This window comes from Hemitrygon akajei, chromosome 1 (assembly GCF_048418815.1).
Source record: "Hemitrygon akajei chromosome 1, sHemAka1.3, whole genome shotgun sequence".
Lineage (NCBI taxonomy): Eukaryota > Metazoa > Chordata > Chondrichthyes > Myliobatiformes > Dasyatidae > Hemitrygon > Hemitrygon akajei.
In genome coordinates, this window is record NC_133124.1 from 45,842,600 (window position 1) to 45,860,922 (window position 18,323).

At 38.9% G+C, this 18,323-nt stretch overlaps 1 protein-coding gene across 1 annotated transcript; it reads left to right on the top strand.

Moving 5' to 3' along the window:
- Positions 1 to 1,278: 1,278 nt before the first annotated feature.
- On the top strand, positions 1,279 to 17,984 carry oprk1 (opioid receptor, kappa 1). Its single transcript, XM_073042444.1, has 4 exons — positions 1,279 to 1,455; positions 1,640 to 1,910; positions 7,020 to 7,372; positions 15,213 to 17,984. The coding sequence occupies exons 2-4, from the start codon at positions 1,648 to 1,650 to the stop codon at positions 15,737 to 15,739; spliced, it is 1,143 nt and encodes a 380-aa protein (XP_072898545.1). The 5' UTR covers positions 1,279 to 1,455; positions 1,640 to 1,647; the 3' UTR covers positions 15,740 to 17,984.
- Positions 17,985 to 18,323: the final 339 nt, after the last annotated feature.

An 18,323-nucleotide genomic window follows, 5' to 3' on the forward strand; every position in this document is an offset into this window, starting at 1 on the left:
GATACCTGTCCAATGACTTAGCCGCTTTGCTGTCGTACCCTGTACATTGTCTTGAATGTGAGCCCCAGTAAAGCAACCACATGGTGGTCAATGAAAATATAAACAGAATAGCTTAAATAAAACTTCAGTAAATGGGCAGCAGGTTGACAGTCAAGCCTGATCATAATATAACAATGTGGTTACATCCTGCTAGTTTCGGTCACTGCAATGTTCTTTTTGTGTTGGGTTCTGTGTACAGTGTATTATAATATACTTTGACTGTCTGCCATGGCAGGATGATTATGTTCCTTTGCTATCTTTTAGCCTCTAATTTTTGACACCCTCTGTCTTGTTAGGCACCTGTTTCTTTGCTTTATTGTTTCAATTGTTCCCATAAGCTCCTATCTTTGCTATTCACTGGGAACTTTTGGAGTCATTTAAAATGTAACTTTAGTTATATGCGGGTGTTACTTTAATTGCTTCCTATAATATTTCAAGAGCTGTTGAAATGCATCATCCTCCTCTCTCCTTAATATTGCAAACACAGAGATTTTTGGCACATACATCTCTAAGTTTCAGCTAGTTAAGCTGTAGTAAAGGTAAATGCAGTTCGTGTATTGAGTAATCCGGTCGCTAAAATACAGCTGTATTCAGTCACGGAGGTGGAACTTTCTGATACGGTAATTATAAATGACCCTTTTCAGATCATTGTACTTTGATGAATGCAACATCATGCACTCATTTACCGCGTTGCAGCGGTTGAATTTTTTTTAACCAATGTAATGAAATGTTTTTCTTGGAGAAATAAATAATTGGGAATTCAAGAGTTGATGTAATAATATATTGGAACTAACACAGACAACGAACCAATCAATGAAAAACGCTTGTGTTCTGGTTAAAACTGCATGTTTGTTTGTTTTACATTAACGCAGGCTTCTGGAATTTAGGAATAAAATAGAGGAAGAAAAAGCGTTAAGCGAAGACATATGACACTGAAGTTCATTGCATAATGAGTGTGGCAGTGAAGGTTAAGTGAATGTATCGATTGATTAAAAAAAGAAACAAGTACTTGGAGTGCATTAATTAAAATGCTCCTGTTGGTGTTTGCTAGACTCAACGCACCATCGGTTCTTCCTATAAGGTTGCTATGGCAAGCTGTGAGAAAAGACGATCGGTGAAGGAGCAGGTCGTTTTTTTTTTAAACAGAAGATGTTCGAAACTCCCCGGTCTCCAGTAACCGCCCCCAAGCTTCCGCGTCTATTAATGAGCATCAGCGAATCTCTGTCACGTTGGATTTCAGCTGATGTATCCGAGTTGCAGCAGGGAGCGGGTGCTGCGGGCCGTTCCACTTGTCAGATCTTACTGCAAGGATCTCTTGCTCTTCACATCCTAGAGTGCCTGCAGAATGTGAGGCTTCTCCCGCGCGGTTTAGAGTTATACGCCAGTTCTCTCACTCTCGTCTCTTCAACCACTTGGGTAAGAATTACCGGTCAAACACATATTTGCTTTAATTTCCCTTGGGCTAGTAATATATTTGTGCTATGAAGTCTCTTGTCCGTTTAGGCTTGCCTGAATGTAGAATTCTGCTTAATGTTCTATTATCTTATTCCTATGTCCTATATCCCTTGTTAGTTTGTTTCTACTTAATTTTTTTTTACAGACAGGACTATGGGCACCTCAGTGGTAATTACAAGGGAAGACATGGATTCCAAGTGCATCCTACAGACCTCTGAAGAATGTAGCCTGGCCATCTTCCAAAACAGCGCTTACCCAAACATTTCTTACTTTTGGGAAAACAACACTGACTTCCTTGATTTTCACGGAAACGGCACTGTGAGCACCCTGATCCCATTCATAATTACCGCTGTCTACTCGGTGGTTTTCGTAGTGGGGTTAGTGGGCAACTGCCTAGTTATGTACGTGATCATCAGGTAAGGGGATTCCCTTAGCTTTTTTTTGGGGTTCTGGTTCTCAAGTCGGTTGTCGGAAGTTAAAGATTCAGGAAGACCTGAACTCATGACGCTCACTAATAGACGCATGTCTTGGGGGGCGCTTATTAGAGATCCGGGACTTTGGAACGTCCGCTGTAGCTCGGTACAAAAGTAAAGAGCTAACGGAAAATCTAAATAACTTTAGATTAAATAGTACGTGGAAAGCATTTCGGTGGGGGGTGGGGGAGAGAAACTCTAAGCCATTTTTAGATCAAATAAGATCTGACTTCTGCAAGATTGCATATACTATATATATGGCCCGTAACGACAGATAGGTCAAGGGACAACTGGTATTTATTTACTGTAAAACCAAAGAATATTCAAATTGACTGTGTTACTTGTCTCCCAGTGATTAAAGTCTACATCAGAATAATGTATTTTCAGTATAATCACAGCGACAAATGTGCGCCACCAATAATATCGAAAGCCGAAAATCTCAAATGACTCGTTTTATAGGACGGATTTTTCCAAATATTGCCACGCAATGAGCATTTCTTTTTCTTACGTGCATTTAAAAGATAAAAAGATATTCGTGTACTGTATTAATTAAAAGCCGATGTTTAAACTACTCAACAATATTATTACTGCACGGGGAGAGATGCCGTTGATTTAAAGAGAAACACCGGTCTTTCTAAAATTGAATCTGAAAATATGTTCGAAGGGCTTAGGTTAGGCAGTTTCTGAAGAAATGGCATGAATTTGTAATGCAGACATGATCTGTATTTGTCCAGCAATGGAGCGTTGCCTCGAGCATTTTTTGTTTTAATTGAAGATGTGATCATTTGCTTGTAGGGTTGGCAAGTAATCCAAATATATTTTATATTTTTGAGCTTGTAAAATTGTGGCAAGCACTTGCTGAGAGGAGGAATGGACAGTGTTACAAGTCACAAACCCAGTTCACTACAATGAAGACTAACTTCATTATGTCGAAATCTAGTTATCAATTCTTTAAAACTCATCGCCTCTCAACGTCCAACAACACTAATTGGAAGTGAAATTAATCAACTGCACTCAACTAACGTGAGTGAGGGAATTTCAACTATTGTCAGTTTTATCCATATCCGAAAAATGGGAAGTGGGCACCGAAATAAGGCAGAGAGACACCATGGTCACCAATTTACAGTGACGGGCCTGCCTGTTGCAATTCCCGGGCAGGACTGTAATTGGGCTCCCGTTTCTGGAGAGGGGTTGCTTATATATGCAAATATTTCGAATGTAAATGATCATCCTAGACCTAATGGTACACCTTGACTTGATGAAAGTATTGCAAATGATGCGACACACACACACACACACACACACACACACACACACACACACACACACACACACACACACACACACACACACACACACACACACACACACACACACACACACACACACACACACACACACACACACACACACACACACAAACTGTTGCTCTATTCCCCATTTCCTTATCCCAAATATCTTCGCAGTACATAGCGAATTGATTTCCACGGTTGACGATCTCCAACGGAGTGGTTAATTGTGTCTGATCCTTCGTTCAGATAAGTTCTGAAGCAGATACTTTTGGCTAACTCTCAACGCGCGGAATGGTCTCTCTAATGACTTCAAGCCCCTCTCGGTTCCACACGCTCCCAAAAATGTTCAGAGTGAAGCTAGTTTACAGCATTACCTCCCAAAGTTTAATTTGAGCATTATACCCCTATACTGCACCAATAGTTTACCAGGGTGTGTGCTGTCAGCGGCACTACCCGTTTGTTTTCAATAATGAGAGGGTATATTTTTAGCTTGTGATATTTTTAATGTTGACGAATAATTGCATTGACGCTATTGCTATTGTCTTTTCTTTCCTATATAACTCGCCCCATGAACATTGTATCAATTACACGTCGTTAGTTGGTTCCGAGTAAAATAGCCGAAGAGATGACAGCGGGTAATATTTATACCAGCAGCAGATAAAACGGCTAGAGTGGGCCAAAAGTAAATGACAGAAAGCAGCCAATCATGCAAACCTACTGATGAAAGTGCAAAGACAAACATCCGTATTATGGAATTCTTTTTGAAAACGTACGGCTGCTGTTTTGTCCTAGTTTTGGAAATTCCTGAAGTCCAAATAAGATTTTGTAAAATTGGAAACACCTTTCACAAAATTGAATAAACAGAATGATAAGTTTACCTTTGAATACATTCATCATTGTTTTCACTTGAAGCATACAACTATGGTTGTATGGATAAATTACAGTGGGACAGTGTGCAGTGGTAGTAATTTATCATAGTACTTACTTCAGTAATCTTTTATTCGCTGGGAAAAAAAATCTCAAATTCTAAAGCCAAACTTGTTGCAAAAATGTCAGATTCATTCCAATGAAGGTCGGGGTTCTTGACTGCTGGTGCATGGCTACTAGCTGCTCCAGTACACTTACACCATTAACATCTAACCCATCAATTTGTCCTTCCCACAGCATGCAGCACAAATCCAATCCATCTAATTAATGTTCAATCAATCTACTCTCAATCAGCAAGGGACAGAGAGTTTAATCAGCAGCACTTATTCACCAGTAACCAGCTGACTGTTGCTGAGTTTGGGATTTTGCCAGGACTACCCTACTCCAGACTTCATCACAAGTTTGACCCAAACATTGATCAAATAGCTGAACTCAGGAAGTGAGAGTGCTTGGCATCAGGGCAGGATTCATACAACATCAGTGAGCTCTAGTAAAACCAGAGGCAATGGACAGCAAGGGGATCATCTCTGGACTTTAATCTTCCCCATCACAGGGTACACTTGCAGGACTTTTTCAGGTCTGTATCTCTGGTGCAATCATCATTGGCTACTTCTGTTATTTTCTGATGGTTGCATTCTTGGCTTGGGATAATTATTGACAAAAAAAATCATGCCACAAAGTGACAGGAGGTTTGTTATGTGCCCTGTCATATGACATAGATGATCGTGGTCTTTCCATGACCATGATTATTCTTGGCAATTTTTTCTGCAGAAATGGTTTGCCATTGCCTTCTGTGCAGTCTCTTTACAAGACTGGTGATCCCAGCCATTATCCATACTCTGGAGAGGCTGTCTGCCTGGCATCAGTATTTGAAGAACCAGGATTAGTGATATGCACCAGCTGCTCGTATGACCATCCATGACCCCGATTGGGGGGGGGGGTGTTGCTAAGCAGGTATTACACCTTGCCCAAGGGTGACCTGTGGGCTAGCAGAGGGAAGGAGCACCTTACAGCTCCTTCAGAAGAGACACATCTTCACCCCAATACCCTTTCAAGCAAGAAAGTGTTTAACCATTACCAAGTCCTTCACAATCAACATCTGCAGGGTCATGTTTAACCAAAAGCTCACCAAATAAGTTTCATGTATACTGAGGATACAAAAGCAGGTGCAAAGCTGAATGCCCTCAATTTAGTGACTTATCATCCAGTGCCTCAAAAATCTTTATAGGTATGATCAATCTGGAATTTCTCAACCTGACTGGTGAGTACGGGTTCCAAAACATTCAAGACAAGGCAACAAGCTTGATTGGCATCCAATCCATCCACCCCTCGGCTACCAGTATACCACGACTGCAGTGTGTGCTATTTCCAAAATGCACTACATTTATTTACCCATGCCATTCTGACAGCAACTCCCAAGTCTTATCATCAAAATGGAGAAGAGCTGCAAGGCCATGAGAAAGCTGTCTCTCCAAATTAAATGCCATCATGACTTACCAGCACTTTGGTGTTTCCTTCTTTACTGGGTCAAAGTCCTGCAACTCACCACATGATTGCAAGCTGTGCAGCATCTATAGAGGAAAAGAAATAGTCAATGTTTCGGCCTGAGTCCTGATGAAGGGCTGTTAATTCTCCTCTTTCAACTCTTCTAACACACATGCGTTGATTCCCCCCCCCCCCCCCCACCGCAAACTCTATTTTATTCCTCTTCACTCCATTTCAAAGCCTTAGGGTGTTCTTGTTAAAATAACCAGTAATAATCTTTTGAACTAGGAACATAGTCTGTTATCTTTATATGGCCGCCTTGATCTTTGTGATATTTAAGTCAATTTCTCCTTCATATTCAAACTTCATGGTACGATTCCATTCCTAACCTTTCTGGAGTCATGACTCTCATGATTGCGTGCCTCTTTCTCACCTCTCTGCTCGTGGCTGCACATTTTCGCGGCATACTTTCTATCCTTTGTTGATACATCTCACGACAATGAACTAATTTATACTTGTGCACTGACAACATTTAAATCCATCTGATTACTGTCCTAGTAACACACTCAAAACATTGGAGGAACTCAGCAGGTCAGGTAGCACCTTGGCAAAATCAATAATCTGTTGATATTTTGGCGAGACCTTTCTCCAGGACTGGAATAGAAGGGGGATGATATGAGAATAAAAAAGGTGGGGGGGGGGGGGAGGAGGACAAGCTGGAAGGTGATAGGTGAAGCCAGATGGGTGGGAAAGGTAAAGGACTAGAAGAACGAATCTGGTAGGAGAGGAGAGTGGACCATGGGAGAAAGGGTAGAAGGAGGGGCTCCAGAAGGAGCTATAGACAGCTAAAGAGAAGAGGTATGAGGCCAGAGTGGGGAATAAAAGAGAAGCGAAGGGGGGGAGGGAAAAATTACCGGAGGGAGAAATTACAACCCTACTTGATTTATCACTTACAATTCTGTTGAGCAACTGCACAGATGATATTATCTTGCAGATGAGCAATAATTTCCTACAAGTCTACATTGGCAGGCAGAAATTATTTTTAATGGAATTACATTTTAAATAGGTAATACTGCTTGCACCATTAAGGAAATATTTCAAACACTTCACTATCAGAGATTGAACAATTAAAAATTTCTCATCTCATTTTTCAGCTTGCAGTAGGTTACATTGATTTAGCAGAATGCCTGATAAGAAGATCTACATTGGGAATAAGCTAATTTGTATCAACTATAGTGAATTATACTTAACTAATTGTATCATCAGAACTGATACGCATCAGTTATTTTGCCTGAGCTATGATTGGTTAGAAAAATGGATTGAGTTTTCTATATGTATTTCTTTTTAGGCACACCAAGATGAAGACAGCTACCAACATCTACATTTTCAATCTTGCTGCAGCAGATGCTCTAACAACAAGCACAATGCCATTCCAGAGTGCCTACTATTTAATGGGGTCATGGCCATTTGGAGATGTGCTGTGTAAAATAATAGCCTCCATTGATTATTACAACATGTTCACGAGCATCTTTACATTGACAATGATGAGTATTGATCGATATATAGCTGTCTGTCATCCAGTGAAGGCATTAGATTTCCGCACTCCTTTGAATGCCAAAGTAGTGAATGTTTTCATCTGGCTACTTGCCTCGATTATTGGTATTCCTGCCATAGTGTTGGGGGCCACAAAAATAGGAAATGGTGAGTATCAAAGCTACAGTCAGAGCAAATTTCATTTATGCAAATATTAACAAAGTCTGCTACTTATTGTAGTAAATTTAATTTTGTCGGGGTTCTTCCAGATTTCTGTTGAACCTTTGTATTTTAATGAGGTGTAAATCATTGATATTTGAAACAAATTAAAATCAAATTTATCAGCTTAAATGACATTCACTGTATTTTATGAAATGAAAGAATTTTAAGTTATATAATGCCATTCAGAATCGAAGACTATTCCAGGGTGTTTTGCAGATAACAAAATACTTTCGAAGTATGGTCCAGTTGTGATGTTGGAAAAAAGGGAGCTAATTTGCAGGTTCCACAAATAGCAACAAAATGAAGAACTACAGCATTTATTTTGATTAATGATAAACTATAGCCTTATGGATCTTTTGGATAGTGCTCAATGGAACTTTTACATCCACATGAAGAAGCAAATCTGTCTTGGCGTATTATTTATAAGCATGCAGTTCTGATGCTTCAGCATTCTCCCAGAGAGCGTGCTGAGGACTCCAGAATGGGGCTTGCACCTGCAACTTTGTAGCACGGCAGTGTAACCTCTGTCATCAAGCTAAGTCCAGTATTACTCAAAATTTACCTGAGAAAATCACCATTATGTAATCCCAGAAACTTGAGCAGAAACGGGCAGATGTTGAAGCAAAGCCCATCCCCAAGTGGATGTTAAAAAAACCACAGTCTGATTTTGAAGAAGAGCAAAGCAGTGCTACCCAGTGTCATCACCAAACATTGTTTCTCAATTAACATAGCAAAAGCATAATTTTATTATTATTTCATTGCATTTTGTGGAAACTTGGCTTCACTTGAATTAGCTGTGGCATTGCAACAGAGACTAAGTTTCTGATTCAGTTCATGCTTTGGGATGAACCATGACCATGAGAGGTCCCACAAAAGTGTTTTTTTTTTAAGCATAAAATCAAATAATTGAACTTTTGTTCCAGGCCTCTGAATTGCAATTAAACTCCGATTGAAGAGAGGAGACCTTTCATTATATTGTTCAGATGCACTCTGGAGAATTATAAGCAGAGATTTATTCACGGTTACTATTTTATGCAGTTTCATTAACTAGGGTTTCATCATATTATTTGCAGTTTTCTGCAGAGAGGCTATTGTTGCCTTGAACTTTCCAGTCCTGATGACGGGCCTTGTCCTGAAATGAAAACTGTTTATTCATTTCCATGCCTGACCTGCTGAGTTCCTCAAGCATTTTCTATGCATTGCTCTGGACCTCCAGTGTCTGCAGGATCTCGTGTTGACGTAGCTTAACATTTTTTTACGTGCCAAGGTACAAAATTAGATTATATCTGGAGTAGATTGTGCTCATGATTGTTAATGGTGAACTCAATACTTCTGTGCCTCAGCCATATTCATATACCTGACTCTAACTAGTGTCAAGTATGATGAATTCACTGGTCATATGTTTCTGCTTGCACTGAAATAAATTGGAGTTCAATGCCTCACACGATAACCTTCATGGAACTGTTGCAATAAAATGAAGAGCTTATTGAACTAGTTTGCTGCCTTTCACAGTAATTAAAGGGACATCTGACACAGAAGACTGATTGGACAAGCACCTTCCAAAATCTCTAGAATGTATTTATACCAATAGAAGAGTTTTCCTCTAGTGACTAGCGAATGACAAATTCATTACATAGGAACCTCTGTGGCAACACCACTGGGGGTACTGCATTACCAGAGGAATTGATAGGCCGTGACAACTACTCAGGGTGGTTTGGAGACCTCAATGCAGGAAGTGAAAGCATGACCTTTGTCGAAGACCTGACTTACAAACATTATTTGCGGTCACCTACATTCAGCTTGGACTTCTAAGATGAATAATGTATTCACAAGCTTAGCTAGTCCAGGATACACCCATTAACAATCATGAGCGCAATCTACTCCAGATATAACCTAATTTTGCACCCTTGGAATTTAAAAATATATTAAACTACATGATCCAATTTCTAGGTAACAATAGCCTCTCTACAGTAAACTACAAATAATGTGCTGAAACCCTAGTTAATGAAACTGCATCCAATAGTAACTGGGAATGAATCTCTGCTTAATATTCTTGCACCATCATGGAAATATAGGTTTCTGTGGAAAGACTACACTCTTGTCAGTTATACTCTTGAGGCATTCAAGGTCTCTACTTTGAGATCAAGTTCAACTTGCTCACCCATAGGATCTTTCAAAACATTCAAGGCATCTCTATCATGACCATTAATTTGCCAGCATCAGAGGCATTGCATTTACAGAGAAATGGTTTCCTCTTCTGAGGAACAGACGGCATCTCAGCCCGCTAGTGCAGTGCCAGCCATTGACAGTACTCATGTTTAGAGAGGTAGACAGAAATTCCTAGATGACTTTTTTTCTTAGCAGGAGTGGATTCCACTCCGTTAATGTGCAGCTTGCTGTGGACTGTGAGAAGAATTTCTTCATTTTGAATGTTTTGTTTCTGGCAAGCACACGTGACAATGATTCCCTTATTCTGAAGGAGACCAGACTAGTTTATCATTGCCAATGGCTGCTATTGCCCAGAGGGATAGATCCTGGGGAAAAGGGCTTTAGCTTTACTTTCCTGCAGAGGTTTATCAGGTACAATACCTGTACCAGGTCTGCTGTGTCAAACACCATTGACCCCCAAAGATGAAGTCTGGTTGCTTGCAAAGTGGCTTCATTATTTTCTGTACAATCTTGCAAATGGATAACAGAAGCTGATGTCTGAGGAGGAACAACAGGAAGACCCAGAGCCTGAGAGTCATTGGACAGAGCCAGAGAACTGACAGGATCGAGAGAAAGACAAGGACCACTGGGAAGTGGGTGAGCTTGCTTCTCTACTCAGCAGTCACAGCTTCATTTTGCAGCTATGCAGGGGAGGGTACCATTTATATCACAGGCTCCAAAGGACTCCCTAGTAGAGAAACACCTCTCCAGTAACCTACAAAATCATAAAATCACCAACAGACAAGAAGTGACTTTCCCTGTACTCCAAGTATTACAACCACTCTAATCAACAAAACCCGTGATGTATAAAATCCATCATGTCTTGTTTTGCATTCCATTTAAATGGAGTGTATGTCTCAGTGAATAAATCCCTGTTTTAATTACTGAACTGCCTTGCTACAATAGCTCTATATTTTCTGATGAGTGGCTCCTTACTTAAGGAACGCAGATCTCATCATAAACTAATCAATTTCTTGTGAGGATGTCTGCACTGAAGAAGTAGACAGTGATTTGCGGATCATCTTGATGTATCTTATGATACTTCCTTCTGAACTACTCCATTATGTGGGATTCCTATTGCTGGAGGAGAAAACAGTGGCTGCCATCTGTCAGGATTTTCTAGAGGTTCTGGGCTGGTATCGGGAACTTCTGGAATGGTGCATAAAACCCTCCTCCTAGACTGCCTCCTATTGATCAAGGTTAACAATGAAAGTAAGAGTTGGCATCTTTTGTATAAAGCTGGCTTCTGGAAAATAAAATCCATTAGCCAAATCTTTTTTTTCATTTTCATCTACATATTTTCTACTTAAACTTCTTTTACCTCTAATTTTTCCAAATTCCAGTGGAATTCCAAATTCGTGGACCAGAAACAATAACTCTGTCTTAGCATCCACAGATACTGCTGATCTTTAGTGCATTTCTAGGATTCTAGGATATGGGCAAGGATGCATGGCCATGTAAAGAATTGAATGTAAAGATAAGATTTTAAATTTAAGGTGTATCTGGACCCGCTACAAGGAACACTTTAGCAGCAGATTTTTCACAAAGTCAAGCTTCTTAAGAGAAAGTTTGAAGTATTGATGTCCAGAGGCTACAAAAATGTGAATGAAACTTTCAGAATGAAACAGGGCAATAAGAGATTCAAAGGATTCAAAGTAGATTTATTATTAATGTATGCAGTATACAACCCTGAGATTCGCCTTCCCCACAGCTAGACATGAAATAAAGAAAACCATGAAATCCGTAAACCTGTTCAAAGAAAAACATCCACCCCCCACATAAAAAACAAATTGCACAAAGAGCAACAAGAAAGACACAGAATATAAAACACAAAATCAAAAGAGTTCATTTTCAGTTCAGCTCAGTGTTCATTATCTGCAGGATGTCAAATTGTTATAGGTACTTTTTTATAGATCAGAGGAATAGACATTTTGCTTCTATCCTCAAGATACTCTGCAACATGCGGCATCTTTCCCTACCAGGAAGTTTAGAACTACCTTTTTATCCCTTTAGATTGAGTTAACTTTTTAAAACTGATTTTCTTTAAAATTAATCCATTACTTTCAAGTATTAATAATGTACACTTAATGTCAACTGGTGTGACATGTATAAATGAGTTAAGTATTTTTTTAATTTGCGATTACGTTTGGTTATGGATTGTTAATGTTAATCTATATCACTTGTTTTGCTGGAGACAATTTATAAACTCTGCTTTGTGATATTGCTGTAGAAACAATTAAGGATTTTTTTAAAAATTGCCTTCTGTTTAGATCCTTGAACACCAGTCATGTTCTTTTGGGAACTCGTATACATGCATCATCTTTTACAATGTTTTAAAAATTGCTAACCATATAACAATTACAGCACGGAAACAGGCCATCTCGGCCCTTCTAGTCCGTGCCGAATGCTTACTCTCACAAAAGAAAGAAAACTAAAGAAAACCTTTTCCTTTGATTTTGCTCATTTTAATGAACGTTTAAGTTAAACAAAATGTGAAAAGCTGTACTTTATCTGTGTTAGTGAAGAGAGTAAAACTTACTCCTAGTTCACCTTCCGATTGAATAGGAAAATAAGGATTAAATTAATTACACAATAGGTAAACAATAAATGAATGACTATTTTAATTTCTGGTAAAAATATTTGAATCATCTCTGAGCAGAGTGAGAATATAAACAAGTACATTTGGATACCTTTAACTTTTAGTTTGTGCCCTTTTTGTATCAGTAAATCCTAGTCTTTCATTGGTACCAAGAGCTGAAACATGAGAATTTGAAATTGCATCATTAATAAGCAGAGTAACTTGGCATATGCCATTTGCAATTTCTCAATGAATGTCATTTAATCTGTTTGAAGAAATGAAGCTGTGAGAAGAAAATCAGAATCATTGTTATAATTTGCTTTTATATAAAATCTGATATGTTTCCGAAGATAATTTTACAAATGTTTCCATAATGCATCTATCTCCAAAATTACATCAAAATTGCACAAGTAAATAATTTGCATTCCAATTAGCCTCTAAATTGAAATCAGTGAAACTTGGCACCAAAGGCTAAAGATTGAGCAGTACTATTGTGATAATAATACAGTCACTAAAATCATGACCTGTGAAGCCACAGTTATGCTTGAATTCCCATTAAGCTCACAATAATTCAAACTTTGTTTTTATTTGAAGTATTCTATTAAAATTAGCTACAAAACTTAAAGTGCTTGTTGAACTTAATATACTTTCCTCTTGCTTGATATATATCAATTTCCCAGCGTGTCCTCATTTTTAAAAATTAGAACAAGATTAATTAGTTAAATGTACTTTGCTTTCAGTACATTTTGCTGACTAATTTTCAGCTTTCTTTGTTTGTACTGGAGTGAAGAAATCGGAACCCTTTCCCTACTCCAACTGCAAGCAGTTAGATGTTTTTTATTTTTATTTTATATAGAGATACAGAACAGTAACAGGCCCTGACAGTCCAATGAACCCATTCTACCCAATTATACCCATCTGACTAATTAACCTACTAACCTGTATCTCTTTGGAATGTGGGAGCACCCAGAGGAAACTAACTTGCCCAAGAAGTGACTTTGATCTGCTCCAATTTGCCCATCAGCACAATAGGTCCACAGTAGATGCCATTTCATTGGTTCTTCACTCAACCCTGGAACATCTGAACAGCAAAGATGTATACATCAGGATGTTCTTTACTTCTAGACCTTGGCCTTAATACTTCCTTGTGCAACAAGATCCTTGATTTCCTCACTTGCAGACCCCAGTAAGTTTGGATTGGCAACAATATTCCCTCCACAACTTCCATCAGCACAGGTGCATCACAAAGCTGAATGCTTAGCCCACTGCTCTACTCGCGTTATACTTATGACCATCAGGCTAAGCTCAGCTCCAAAGCCATAGCTGAGTTTGCTAATGACATCACTGTCGATGGCCAAATCACAGGTGGTGACGAATCAGAGGAGACTGAAAATCTGGCTGAGTGGTGCCACAAAAACAATCTTTCACCTAATGTCAGTAAGACCAAGGAGCTAATTATTAACTTCAGGAGGAGGAAACCAGAGGACCATGAGCCAGTCCTCATCAGAGAGTCAGCAACTTTAAGTTCCTCAGTGTTGTCAATTCAGAGGATCTATCCTGGGTCCAGCACGTAGGTGCAATTAGGAAGAAAGCACGGCAGCACCTCTACTTCCTTAAAAGTTTGTAAAGACTTGGCATGTCACCTAAAACTTTGACAAACTTCTGTAGATGTCTGATGCAGAGTTTATTGACTGCTTGCATCGCATCGTTGTATGGAAAGACCAAAGCCTTTGAAAGGAAAATCTGACAAAAAGGAGTGGATCCAGCCCAGTCCAACACGGGTAAAGTCCTCCCACCATTGAGGACATCTACGTGAAGCACTATCGTAGGAAAGCAGCATCCATCATCAGGGACCCCCACCATCCAGACCCATGGTTATGCATTTTGGTAGAAAGAATAAAAACATAGACTATTTTCTAAATGGGGAGAAAATTCAAAAATCCGAGGTGCTAAGGGACTCCTTATGCAGGATCCCCTAAATGTTAATTTGCAGGCTGTATTACGAGCGAGGAAGGCAAATGCAATGCACCCCAAGAGTTTCATTTCAAGAAGACTAGAATATAAAAGCACAGCTATAATGTTCAGGCCTTATACAGCACTGCTGAGGTCTCACTTGGAATATTGTGATCAGTTTTAAGACCGTAAGATATAGGAGTAGAAATTAGCCCATTTGGACCCCTTATTTAAGAAAGGATGTGCTGACATTGGAGAGGGTTCCGAGGAGGTTCCAGGAATGAAAGGGTTATCATATGAGCAATGATTGATGGCTCTGGGCCTGTACTCACTGGAATTTAGAAGAATGAGGGTGGATCTCATTGAAACCTATTGAATGCTGAAAGGCCTAGATAGAGAGGATGTGAAGAAGATGATTCCTTTGGTGGGAGAGCCTAGGACCAGAGGGCAGAGTCTCAGAATAGAGGGACTACCATTTAGAATAGAGATGAGGAGGAATTTCTTTAGCCAGAAATTGGTGAATCGATGGAATATGTTGCCACAAATGTCTGTGGAGGTCTTGTCTCTGGGTGTGTTTAAGGCAGTGGTTGATAGGTTCTTGATTAGTCAGGGTGGAAAGGGTTGTGGGGAAGAGGCAGGACAACGGGGTTGAGAGGGAAATGGATCAGCTATGATGAAATGGTGGAGCAGACTCAAGGGGCTGTTTGACCTAAATCTGCTTCTATGTCTTATAGTCTTATTTGATTTCTTAGATGTACTGTGTACAGGCACAAGAAAACAGATCTCAGGTTTGTATATGGCAACATACTGTATATGTAACTTGATAATGAATTTACTTTGTACTTTGTACTCACACACTCAGAAGGACTAGGTACAAATTCCTGAATTGAAGCTGGGTCATTGGTGCTGTAACAATGTTATGATAGCAGCTACACCACTGTGCCACCCACAACTATACATCGATGTAATGGTTAGAAGTCATAGTTTTGTATCTGATAAAAGTGGATTTCATCATAACCATAGCCTATTGTTTCTCTTATTTAACAGATACCATTGAATGTGCATTGCAGTTCCCACATCCTTACAATTACTGGGACACAGTGCTGAAAATCTGTGTGTTCATCTTTGCCTTTGTTATTCCCATCCTTATCATCTCCATATGCTACAGTTTGATGATCTTGCGCCTGAAGAGTGTGAGACTTCTCTCAGGTTCCAGAGAGAAAGACAGAAACTTGCGACGAATCACACGAATGGTCCTCATTGTTGTTGCAGTTTTTATCATCTGTTGGACTCCCATTCACATTTTTGTGTTGGTTGAGCTTATGGTAAAGGTGCCAAACACCTCGGCAGTATCTGCTGGCTATTACTTCTCAGTTGCTCTCGGCTACACCAACAGCAGTCTTAACCCCATTCTCTATGCTTTCCTTGATGAAAATTTTAAAAGATGTTTCAAAGATTTTTGTTGTTCCTCAGGGCTGAAGTTGGAGTTGCAGACTAGCAACAGGGTAAAGACTGCCCCACAGAATGCTGCAGTTTTCCACCATAGCCCAGGGAATACCAACCAGGAGGTATGACTAGGAGTGGAGATGTCATCTTTCTCACAAGAAGTGAGAGATGACTTCCAAAGTGTAGCACTGACTCAAATTACTTCTGTGGTTTAGTTCTTGATGTGGAGAGAACGATTCCTCTTGTGAGAGAATTTAGAACCAGAGGCCACTATTTTAAAATGAATGGTCAATTATTAAAGGCAGATGAAGGGATTCTTTTTTTTCTAAGAGACTTTGGAACTCTCTTGCTCAAAAGCCAGCAGAAATAGAATTTATGAAAAATTTCAAAGTAGAGGTAGGTGGATTTCACAGAAGGAAGGGAGATTGGAATTCTGAGTTGGGATTATAATCGGATCAACTCTGATCTTATTAAATTGTAGAGTAGATACGAGGACCTTTCCAGCACTCTTAAATAAGAGACTAAAGCATCTGTTTGCACAGGAAACAAAGTTGTTTTGATGTTCATACCTTCAGCACAAAATTGCACATGATTGCTATTTTACTATCTAGGCAGTATTTTAGAAGGGGTCTGCATTTAGTGGGAAATGGAGCATCAAATTAGTTTGTCAGATGTATCACAGTAACTGCTGCAATGGATGTATGTGGAATCTTTGTGTGATTCCAGGTATTATTTCAAGAGATGCTTGCCATATATTCGCAAAAAGAAATCCAAATGGAATTATTGTAATGGGGCGAGTCTTATTAGATCAAGGCTATTGCCACTGATTTCTGTCTGTGCTTTTCCCACACCTACTTACCTGCTGCATGTGAGGGGCCTATTGTATTGGCCCAAAATGTCGCAGATCCAGTGACATGGATTTTGTTTTCCCAATGGTGTGATGAGAATATTCTTCTCCCAAATTGCCCTTGATAGAGATGAAAGTAGCATAGTTCTCTTAATGGGTATGGTCAATATTGATAATTTTACCAAATTAAGCAATTTCTACAGACCATGTTGGTTATTTTCTTGCTGTTACACTGGACTGGCTCTCAACTGGTTCACATTTGTCTCAGGCCCTTGAAAGCATTGATATCTGGAAAAGTCCTGCCTGAGGCTTTGTAGATGTTAACCTCACCTAAAAACACAATTAAGAACAATCATCTGTTTTACCATTTAACCACACCTTTGTAATCTGCATTAAAATCAGTGAAATGTCAGCTCAGGCAAGCAATACAAATGCTTTGAACTGCAATAAGATTCAGCTTTGACGCTGGACTCTGTGTGGAAGGTCGAATTGTACAGATGGACGTGGCATCATCTCTTCCTCAGTATATCTGTGTGTGACAAGATCACACAGATGTCTTTGCCTGGCCAGTTAAATGTGTTGGCGATGCTGTTCAGAGCCTCCGATAATTGCCAGCAAGATGTAGCCCTTTTGCAAATCTTAAACCAGGTTAAAAAAGGTATCAAGTGTCAATCTTATAATGAAGTATATATCAAAATATGTGTGGCTGTCTCTATGGCAATGCAGATAAACTGAATATAAAATATGAAATATATAAAACAAATAAAAATGTATATTTTCACTTAGCAAATTAACTGTAAAAAAGAATGCATTCAGGATTTTAAGAGTGCTAGTAAGATTCTCAGCTGCAGTGTAAATGTAGCACAGCATTTACTGAACACATGGCTCAAAGATAGTGCAAATGCTTCTGCACATTCATGAATAGAGATTCAAATAACATATTGGGGTTCCCCCCCCCAAAGAAAAGTACGTCTGGATCAGCAAAACAAATGACAGTTTTTCTCAAATAATGTATAATGGGAGAGCTTGAATAAAATAGTTATTAAATTCATCATGAGCCATTTTGCTAAGCCAGGATGGAAATCAAAATTTTCCATCCATAATGTATAATAGAATCTTTGTTTCATTGGTTAAGTATCAGTCTCTATTACAATTTTATATCTTTAATTTTATTCCAAATGTAATCAAATGTAATTCCAAAGCTGAAAATAAGCTTAGCAAAATATCAAGTGTTTTGTCTTTCCTGTTACTGTAGCATATTCATGTCCTCACTTTATTAAAGTGTAGCGTAATCAATTTTTGCTGTACAATGTGACTGAAAATACTGATGTAGTGCTCAGAATTACAAGTGTGTTTTATGTAAAGCCCTCCAATTTTATTTTTCTTGCTGTTGCAAATACTTGGCTATTTTGATGTAAAGGAAATATTTAAAGGTTCTTTGAAGTTGTACTCTAAATTATGTGTTGTTCTGACTTTAAAAAATGATTGTGAAATTGTAAGTAAATAAAATTGAGACTTCAATGTAACAGTTGCTTCTTCCTGTAATACATCATTTTGAAGCAGCATTAGATAAAAAGGGACAAAATGCAAGAGGCATCTGAATACTCTGGATTTAAATGGTTTCCAAAAATCATGGTTCTCAATGGAATTTGGAAAAAGTAATCATTTATTGCTTCTTATGTTCTTTGTAAACACTCACAGGACTGAGGGATTACTTGAGGAAAGGCAAATATTACATTTGTTTTCCCTTTCAGTGAATTAACCAGCCTTGTTTGCTGCCCAGTTTGCTTCATTGTGCAAGTGCTGACTCAGTCTTTATAATTACAAGGAGGTATTAATAGATTAAGTGAATGGTGTGAACTTTA